Here is a 10,375-nt window from a genome sequence, read left to right as displayed (position 1 = left end):
CATGCATACTGTACTCTTGTGCACTATTGACCAAGGGACTTAGTGTATTGTGCATGTTTTTGTATTCATTGTGTTGTTATTCATGTGCTTTTACAGAGGCCGGATAATAAGGTGTCTTTTTCTTTTGCTCTGCCTTTGTAGTCTCCTCATGCTTAATTAAAATGGTCAAATGATCCCCTCAGCCTTTCAGCGGCCGCCTAAGTAGGATTTGGAGGTTGTTTCCGTCTGTTTTTTGTGTAATGTAATTTCCACGTATTTGTTTATTTTTTATTTTTTTTATTTCAACCTTTTTTCCCCCCCTCTTCTCTCTTGGTGAGATTATGTACAGGATGCCAGCTGGCAGACAGATGGTGATGCCTTCACCCATTTTTTTCTTCTTTCTTTCTTTCCTCCCCCTTTCCTTTTTTTCTGCAAAGGAAAAAGAGGGCCGAGGAGGTGGTGGAGGTGGATGAGGTGGCAGAGGGCGGGAACAGCTGTAGATACAGGGCTACTCTGGCCATTGTGTGGCTTCTCAGTAGCTGGCTGAGGCATGGTGTCTCTCATTGTGTGTGTGTGTGTGTGTGTGCATGAGTGCATACATGTGTACATGTGCATGTATTTATGCACGTATGTGCGCATGCATGTGTGTGTGTGTGTATGTGTGATCGAGGCTGCGTAAGAGCCATGGACCGAATCCAGCTATCCCTCTAGAGATAAGAAGATTAAAACCTGCCTCAAAAATGAAGCCCCCCACCCTCCACACCCCCCAGCCCTGCTGGATCCCTCCACAGATAAGAGCTAAAGGCTGAAGAGCGCAGAAGCAGCAGCGAGGGGACAAATGCAACCCCGCTGATACTCTCGAGAGATATCGCCGCTCCTCAATAGCCCTTAATTGCCCTGGTCGACAACACCAGAAAAAAACCCACACACAATGAGGGCCCAGGCCAACAAAAGAAGAGCCAAGGTTATGTCATGAGTCGGTGTAATGAATAAGGCCAGCCGGGGTGAAACCTGGCTTTCTGCACGAGACGTTCTAACTGTTGTAAAAATGTCTACTTTTAACAACTGCCCTCAGCTAACATTACATTACAGTAGCGCAGTGGCTTGTGTCTTTGGTGTGCCACTTGAAGTGTGAACGGGACATTTCTCACTTTCCTCCCCTCCTCTCCTTCTTTCCTTCCATTCTGTCACCCAAAAGACGGGTCTGCTTAGTGTCAGGTCTCTTTATCCTCCAGAAGTGGCAGTAGGGACTGAAGTAGACGCTACCTGTTCTGACCCCTGGCTAAGGAGGAAGTGCACACTGTACAATGAACAATGACAGTAAAAGACCTTCTAATCTGTTTTGTTCTGCTCTGATCTAAATCTGCTCTGCTCTATTCTATTCTGTTCTATTCTATTTTGTTTTATTCTATTCTGTTCTGTTCTATTCTATTCTAGATACTGGTAGAGTATTCCAGGCTTCTGTACAGAGAAATAGTGCTGGAGTGTGTAAAAACAATGCTGGCTTATCATCAGCGAATCATTTGCTACCTAAATATTCATGAGAACATGGATTGTTATAATAATTAGATTTTATTTTTTAACTTTTTACAAATCCTGCTATTTTACACACATAAATTGTATTCAAGTGCACAACGGATCTCCCAGCCAAATAGCCATTTCAACAGGTTTCTTTTTTTTGTTTGAATCTGAAAAAAGGAAACAAACAACAGAAAAAGCCCTGTCTTGCACTCAAGCACAGAGCGAAAAAAATAAAACACCTTGAAAGGATTCATGCCAGAGAGAAATGTCAACAAATAATCCAATTAAATAAAATTGAAAAAATAACACACACAAAACAAATGACAAATAAAACCAAATAAATGATGGTGTTAAAGCAATCAGATACATCCACTAGTGACTTGGTATCACTTTGCTGTGTGTGACATTAGAATGTGGAAATGATGGAAAAACAGTGGAGGATGACTGGATTCTTCTTACTCTGTCAGTGCCATTGGGCAAAGGGCTCTTCTGTTTTTGGGAGTATTTGTACAAAAAGAGTTCACACACACAAGCAAACTATTCTCATAGTTTTTTTTTCTTCTATTTTTGACTTTTTATTCTTTATTTCTCCTTTTTATTGTTTTATTTTTAAAGGAAGCTTCTCATCAAAGAGCATTTTTTTTGTTCATATATAGTTTTTACAGAAGAAAATACTATACAACCCTTTTCCCCCTCTTGAAACAGTATCTTGGAGATAATCATCTACACATTTAATTAGCTCTATTCTCATAGTTTTTTGTTTCTTCAAAGCCATGTTTAAGAAATAATTAATCATAATTTCCTTGCCACCATTTTAATTTATTTTCCTCTCCTTTTCCCCCATCTTCATCTTGTACAGTCGTTTGTTTCAAACTGAGGCAGGGCTACAAATATTTTGTGGTAATTTGGTTCTATCTGAGCACTGTAATCATTTCCTCTGTCTAGAATTCATTTCAATCACAGGTCTCATTAGTGTAGCTCGTTAGGGCATCTAGGACCCGGCATGCCTTTTTCCATATTGAATTCATCCAATCACGGAAGCAAATAAAATCAGTCCTTGTTTTTTTGTTTGTTTCTTTAAATAAAACACAGAACAGAGTTCTTCGTCACACTATAACAACTATTTGTGCATCAACGCAAAGTGAGCTAAAACAACATTGTAAAGCAAAAAAAGTTCCCTGTTAAAAGATATATGCCATATTTTTTTCATAAAGTAAAAATGAACCTAAAAAGTGCAAAAAACACCCTAATTGTTTTTTAACCATTGCAAGGTCACATAAATATTAAATAAAACCATTATAATTGGAGCTCAACCACAGCCATGGTAAGGAGAAAAAAACAACAAAAAATGTCAACACATTTGTTTTCTGTCTGTACATTTCAAACACGTTCCTCATCCCCAGCCCCCCTGGTAGCGTGTCCATCAGCGTGGTTCTTGGGAGCAAGCGGCTGTCTCTCCACAAGTTAGTCAGTCGGGGCCGCACAAATATAGTCCTGTGGCCAAGCCTCCACCACGCACATGTAATCACACGAGGCTTCTGAAAAATGGAAGCTTCTAGATCGAGCCTCTGCTCGCGTCCTCCGATTTTTGTTTCATTTTGTTTTTCGTCCTCCTCTCGTGCAACAAAATCTCTTTTTTTTTCTTAAAAAAAAGGAAACAAGAAAAGAATACCTGCTACATTTCACACCCTTCTTTTTTCGTTTCTCCCTTTTCCCCTCATTTCCCCCTTTTTAACATGCGGACCTCTCAGGCCCTACATGCGGATGGCTACTTGAGTCCAGCTAAGTCCTGGAGCTCATGTGAGGTCCAGTAACCACCCCAAGCTATTCATAGTGACTAAATGACTGGGCAGGTAGCACCAACTTATTCTGTCTCTGTGTCTCTCGGTGTCTGTCTCTTAAATTCCTGCTAGCTTACAACCGTTTCATCACACACATCAAATCAATTAGCAAGGTAAAACTGCAGCATCAACTGGTCATGCATGTGCAACTGGAAAATGCCGCAAAAAAAAATGAATTAAATAATAATAAAAGCAAAATAATGCGAATGGTAACAAAACAATTCACCGAACATGTGTTTTGTTTTAGCTTTTTCTCATCTACAAAAAGTGCACTAACCATATGCAATGCCAACAGGGTCCTCGACACGGAAAAAAATGTCTTTAAAAAACACACAAAAGTGAAACAAACAAACACGCAAACACACAAACAAAAACTGGAACACCCAAAAAAATTGAATGTGAATGAATGAAAATGAGCTTTTTGAGTTTCTTTTTTGTGTTGTACAATCATAACAGAATGTGCTGGATGAGCTGCATACAGTGTGTCTGGTTTTGAGTTCCCTGACTTAAGTTACTGGTCACTGCTGTTTGGACTGAGCGGCGCAGGGAGTCAGCTGTCCACATGGAATGAAACCTACAATATCACAACTGACCACTATGAGTGTGTGTGAGTTGTGTGTGTATGTGTGTGTGTGTGTGTGTGTGTGTGTGTTTGTGTGTGTGTGTGGAAGGACCAGTCAACAAACAAACAAACTGAGACACTAACGCTATTTGTCACCCTGCCAAGATCAGAGTCAATGGAGAGAGATGTACGAGCCAACAAAAGCGCACATGCAGGCCCCTGCAACTTCACTGATAAATAAGTCATCATAGAATAACAATAACAATAGTTGAAATCAATTATTTTGAGCACATTCGCTTAAATTCATTTTCCCGTCAGTGTACAGTATTGTGTTTTTGTACAAGTTATTTCCCTTTTTTATCAGGTGTAAGGGTCCTGCAGTTCGTGTTATCACTGCGCCACGAAAAAATTGTATATCAATGTCCACACACAACTACAGTATATAGATATATATAGATAGATAGATTTTGTTTTTGTTAGTTTTTTTCCTCATGTTTTTGTCCACACACAAAAAAGTAAAAAAAAAAACAAAAAACAAATAAAAGAAATAAATTAGTCAAACATGCACGCACACAAAACGACTGATGTATAGGAAAGGGTATACACTGCCAGCCATGTGTAAAAGAGGGCCTCCTCTGTCTCTCTCTCTCTCTCTCTCGCTCTCTCTGTGTTCGTTTCTTAATGCATAATTAAATTAATGAATATTGGTCATCTTGTAAACATCATAATAAATCATTTTTGGGCCTTCACGTTTTTTTTTTCTCTATGTAGTTGTTTTCTTGTCATCAGCGATGCTGCTAACCATGATGAATGAGGGCCACAATCATTCAGGGTTCTTGTTTGTTCATAGTTAGTTTGTGTAGACAGCTTCACAGAGCCAGCGTTAGGGTACGATGTGATGCGATTACGATACAGTACGATGTCACCGTCGCTCGCCTCACGGCTCGCCCTCGTCCTTGTCCTGCTGCGGGCTCTCTGCGGCGTGATTGGTCGGAGCCTCAAAGCTCTCGTTGCCGTTGTCCTTCTCGCCGTCAGGCTCGGGCATGGAGTCTTCGTACGAGTCGGTGTTGAGGTCGTCTTCCGGCTCCATATCCTCCTCCTCTTCCTCCTCCTCCTCTTCTTCGGCGTTGGGCTCTTCCTCGGCAGACATGTAGTCCTCGTTCTCTCCGGAGGTGCCGGTGGTATCGTCTTGGCCCCGTGTGCTAGCGTTCAGCCCCATAGGCCCTGATTCTCCTCCAGAAGGAGCACCGCCATTGCTGCCACTGGCTGCTGCCACTGCTGCTGCTGCCCCCATGCCGGCTCCTGGGCCTCCCATGCCCAGGCTCTCCTGGTGGTGGCCCCCCAACTTCTTGCTGAGGTCCAGCGAGTCGTTGAGACCCAGGCCGGCGGCGTTCTTCAGGAAGAAGAGCGAGCTGCTGCTGTCGGTGCCCAGGTTGAGGGAGCTGTCGAGGTTGATGCCGGAGCCGGGATGCTGTGGAGTGGAGTGGTGTGGAGTGGAGTGATGGTGGTGGTGGGGCTCATACTCAGCAGCACGATCCACTGGCGACGGGAGGTACATGGGACCACCTCCGTGGATCCCTCCCATTCCGTGGCCACCGTGAGCCAGGCCATGCTGCACTCCCGAAGACATGGAGTGCATACTGACCGGCACTGAAGCCACCGCCAGGGGTCCCATTCCTCCTGGTCCTCCAACCAGGGCGCCCACTCCTCCCGCTCCTGCGGCCTGGTGGTTGCCCTCTCGGCTGGGGGAGGCGGCGGGCAGCTCGCCCCTCTCCTGCTTCTCGTGCTTGCGCTTGTGGGAGTCCATCTGGGACATGCCCACCACGGTATGCTTGCACTCGGGGTAGGTGCAGTGGAAGTGCGAGCACTTGAGCTTGTACTTGCAGTCGGCCACCTCGCAGTCGGCGCTGGAGCTGAACTGGCAGAAGCCGGCGGCGCTGATCACGTCCTGCTTGCCATGGTGCTTGCGGTGGGCCGTCACCTTGGGTGGGGAAAGAGAAAAATCAATAAACTTAGTAAAAAAGGAAACACAGCAAACCAGATAACAGCAACAGCAACAGCCAAAAACAACATCAGTGAGAAATGGAAGGAAAAAAAGAAGACCAGAACTCATTAAAAATGTTTAATTTGTTTCATATAGTAGCCTACATGTAGAATCAACAATTCTCAAGCTGTGTAAATTCATGATATTGTGCAAATGTCCTTCAGGATCAATAATCCAAAAAAGTAATTGAAATAGTGATAGTAATCACGTCATTTTTCAAGTTAATCAAGTCATTTTTTGAAAATACTTTGCTATGTTTGTTGAAAACACACCTTGGTGCTGTCTGTGCAGCGGAAGCCGCAGCGCAGGCAGTGGAAGTGCGTGCTGTTGCCGGAGAACTGGCAGTCGGGGAAGTGGCAGCTGAGCGAGGACTTGAAGCGCTTGAAGTCGTCCAGCACCAGGTTGTCCACGCGGTCGTGGTGCTGCGCGTGCTTGTACATGTGCGTGCGGCCGCAGAACTTGTAGCCGCAGTTCTCGCGCGTGCAGTGGTAGTGCGTGACCTTGAGGGAGAACTGGCAGCCCGCGTCCTTGCAGTCCTCGTAGAGGTCGTAGCGCCGGAAGCCCTCCAGCATCATGCCCTCGTCCAGCATCTTGCGCGAGGAGGCCGTTTTGCGGCGCTTGCCGAAGGGCGACATGTCCTCGATGATCCAGAAGCGCTTCTTGGCCCCCGTCGCCGTGGGGATGGAGATGGTGTTGCCTGGAGATGGACATCACGGATGGAGGGAGGAGGAGGAGGGAGGAAAGGAAGAAGACATTAGGGCATATGACAGTCAGCTTGACCCCATCAGCCAACTTGTCAGTTAATCCCCCAAAAACACATTTCTTTAGCGCACAATTCCTCCCCACACATGCACATCAGTTACCTAAAATCACCACATAACTCATTCAAAGCATAACGCCCCCCATCACACACACACATTCTCATTTGAATTAACCAGGTTAATCTCAATCTTCTCTTAGTGTCTTGTATGTGACATAAGCCTTTTAATATTTTTTCCCCTTATAACACGGTGACACAACTGACACCGGAGAGAAACCTTCGATGAATATTAGTCACCGGTAATAATAACCATAATAAGGGCTTGACATTTTAACGGGGAGGGGTTGGTGTGTATGCGTGTGTGTGCCTTCCCTTCCATTGCCTTGCTCTGCCTATGGCTTGCAGCTTAGCTAACACAACACTGAACGGAGGCGAATGAGTGTGTGTGGCCCTGTGGTCGGTGTCGTCGGGAGAAGGCGGAAAAAAAAAAAAACCTGAGGCACCTCTAAACCTCCTCCCGGTGCTTTATGGGAAGGGCACGCTTGGGCGAGCAGCCTGAGGTCAGTGCTAATGATGTGATCCTTGTTCGGGCCCGCCGAGGAATCGGGAGGCCTCGATAAAACTTTAGCATGATTAAAATAGCACCCCTCCCCATCCCAACACATCCTCTCCTCCCAACCTCCTCTCTTTAAGCAGGAGGCAGCTAATGGAGGTAAAGGGTGGGGGGGTGCTGGGTGGGGACGTAACGGGCAGGCGGATGAGCGTCGTGGCGTGGGGTCCTAGACCCGGGACCCTGGATGGCAGGTGTGTAATATATAGTGCCTCATCACGGCGCACCACAGTGGCCGTAACTACCCTCCATTACTAACTGGGTCTAATGGTATTTGCTTAATGGAAGCTGAGGTGTCGCCTCGCGGCTGTAGGAGAATGGAAAAGGGAAAATACGAGGCCAAACAAACAGAGAAATAGCCATCATGTGGCGTGGGGATGTCTGAAACCCCACCCCAGCACTAACAACCCCCATCCCATTCCACCCCTTCCCATACCAAACACAACTCAACCACTAAATCTTACAAAGAAGCACTGCAAATAAAAGTGTTTATGAATGTGATCGCTAATGTAAGAGTGTTCATGACACGTGGTGGCAAGCTGGTGGTGTAGGTTCAAAAGTCAACATGGCTGGAAGAGAAAACAGTGAAAGAAAGAAATAAAAAAGGAAAAGAAACCTGTGTGAGAGAGTGAGTGAGTGAGTGAATATGTGACTGACAGCAGATGCTGCAGAGAGAGTGTCTGGGAGGGGGGGGGTATACTGTAAAGTCAAGTACCTGCGGCGTCCTGCACTATAGGGACGTCGTTTTTAACAGGAGACGGAGTGGCAATGATGGGGCTGAAAGCTGGTGTGTTGGTTGGCATGACAACGCTCCGAGTGGCTCCGAGAGAGGCGCTGAGCAGAGAGTAGGACAGACAGGATGGAGACAGGAGGTATGGCAGGGAGGGCATGGGCGGCCGCAGCAGGGCCGGGGGGAAGGAGGAGAGCGCCGGGGACTGCAGGGCCATCGAGGCCTGGGAAGAGGCCAGCGAGGAGGCCGCCTGCAGCGGGGGTGGAGGTGGCGCGTGGAGGGTGGGAGCGATGGACAGAGGAGGAGGTGGAGGTGGAGGAGGAGGTGGCTGGGGGATGTTTGGGGAGGTGCGGGAGGGGGTGTCGGCTGGGCCAGTAGAGGATGAAGGAGCACTGGCCTGGCAGCCTGGTCCTACAGCAGATAGGCAGAGGTGTCCAGACGATGGTGGAGGTAGGTGGTGGAGGAGGAGGAGGAGGAAGAAGAAGGAGGAGGAAGGATACATACACAGACACAAAGACAGATAGGTTCACAGCGGACACACACAGACAAACACACACACAGGAAATGGGAGAGAGAGAAAAAAGAGAAAGGGGAGGGAGGGAAAGATAATAAAAAAATGAAATAAAGCAAGCCAGATGATCCCCAAACCCCCAAGCAACAGCCAAAAGCAACAATGGTGAGAAATGGAAGAACAACAGTTTTTTGAAAACAAAATGATGAAGAGTGTCGGGAAAAAAATCATTCAGTAAAATAACTACAGCCCACCACAAAAAAAACAGTTTTCATTTGGTTTCATAAAGCAGAATCAGAAGTTCTTAACGCTAAAACCCACATCAACTTGCATTTACCAGACTTGGTAAGGAAAAACAGATACAGAGAGATAGAGAGACAGAGGCAAAGAAAAAAAAGAGAGAAAGAAAGCAATGCATCACATCACGTGCGTGTGTTTTTTTTCATGCTCATTGTCAGCCTGCTCAGCTTCCTTCCTCTGCGAAGTTGCCAAAGGGGGTGACATTAATGCGCGAGAGGAGGTGGAGGGAACCATATAATAAATTTACTGCCCCATAATTTGATAAATGCCATTACTGTGGAAAACATTTGGCGGCTCTGATGTTTCATGGACAAGTGGTTACTTTTATGAGACTCTCAACTACAAGGGAATGAATGGGAAGTGGAAAAGAGGAGAGGAGAGGAGAGTGGAGGAGAGGGTGTGGGGGTGTCGTGGTGGTGGAGAGAGGGAGGGAGAGAAGGAGAGATGGAGGGAGAAGAGGGAGGGAGGAAGGGAGGTGTTGGATGTAGGTAACGAACACAAAGACGCGCCTTCTCTTTCTCCCCAAACACTTAGCCTGAGTGGACAGCAGTGTAACACAATAGTGACTTTAAAAGAATATCTAACCGATCTAAGAGTGTAGGTCAGCAAATAGTCCTGAGTGTTTGTCCATAATGGCGAGGGGCCGGCCCGGGAGGGAAACCTGATGCAGCTTTCTTACATTAGCGTAGTGTGTTGTGTTGTGTTGTGTTGTGTTCACTCAAGAAGCCTCCTCGGTTAAGGGCCCTATAAGCAAGTCCACTAAACAAATGTGACAAGTGTATTTAGACAGCCTGTCATGTTGCATCTCGATCACGGCCCGGGGAAGTAAAGAGGATTCCTTCGCTCTGTGCTTTGCTTTGCTGGCTAAGCTAATGACGCCAAAGGGCCTTGAATCGTCAGGAAGAAGTTTGCTGTGTCTAGTGAAGTCTCTTTGTTTCTGGGCTGCTCTCAGAGCTGCTGCTAGGCGCTTGAGTCACACAGGCATTGTAGGAGTTGTAGCGGTATGGTGACTTGGAGTGTGTCCTGTACGTGTGTGTTTGTAAAAGTGCAGGAAAGCCGACAGGGGAGACCAATAAAAAATGGGTCAGTTGTCCCGGCCCCAAGGAGAGAGGGGCCCCAGAATTGGCGCGCGTGTGTGTACATATCGGATCCCTTACCTGCGGGAGAGCTCTCGTTGCCCACGGGGGTGCTGGTGCAGCTGCGGTCCTGGTTGGAGGACTCGGAGGAGAGGCCCAGGGGGCTGCCGCCACCCATGTAGTCACCGTAGTCATCCCCGTCATCCATCATGCTGGAGAAGCCGGAGGTCAGGCCCTGCTGACCCCCACCCAGGGCACCGGCCAGGCTGGCCATCTGCTGCATCTCCTCTGGACGCTGCCCCAGAGGCATCATCTAGGTGGTGGGGAAACCAGCGGAGATGTTCAGATGATAAGAAATGGCCTGGTATTCTAGGTGTAATGTATGTATACTGTCTATGTCTAATTGTCTATGTCCACACCTAGAGTCTAGAGTCTATGTCT

General features: G+C 46.8%; 1 protein-coding gene across 6 annotated transcripts in view; it reads right to left on the bottom strand.

Annotated features, from left to right (window-relative positions):
- Nucleotides 1-1,532: 1,532 nt before the first annotated feature.
- The window catches only part of casz1 (castor zinc finger 1), a 133,090-nt gene continuing 124,247 nt past the window's right edge, over nucleotides 1,533-10,375 (bottom strand). For 4 of the 6 annotated variants that reach the window (XM_063208903.1, XM_063208901.1, XM_063208902.1 and 1 more), the window contains 4 exons: nucleotides 10,016-10,247; nucleotides 8,033-8,458; nucleotides 6,220-6,644; nucleotides 1,533-5,884 (listed from right to left, as the gene is read on the bottom strand). In XM_063208903.1, coding sequence (XP_063064973.1) covers nucleotides 4,841-5,884; nucleotides 6,220-6,644; nucleotides 8,033-8,458; nucleotides 10,016-10,247 — 2,127 coding nt within the window. In that variant the 3' untranslated portion in view covers nucleotides 1,533-4,840. The remainder of the gene's footprint in view (nucleotides 5,885-6,219; nucleotides 6,645-8,032; nucleotides 8,459-10,015; nucleotides 10,248-10,375) is intronic. The other 2 variants (XM_063208905.1, XM_063208906.1) reach the window with 1 other exon arrangement.

The sequence above is a fragment of the Engraulis encrasicolus genome, chromosome 10 (genome assembly GCF_034702125.1).
Source record: "Engraulis encrasicolus isolate BLACKSEA-1 chromosome 10, IST_EnEncr_1.0, whole genome shotgun sequence".
In the NCBI taxonomy this organism is placed as follows: Eukaryota; Metazoa; Chordata; class Actinopteri; order Clupeiformes; family Engraulidae; genus Engraulis; species Engraulis encrasicolus.
Note: the sequence above shows the minus strand (reverse complement) of the source record. Positions and strands in the feature narration are given on the sequence as shown.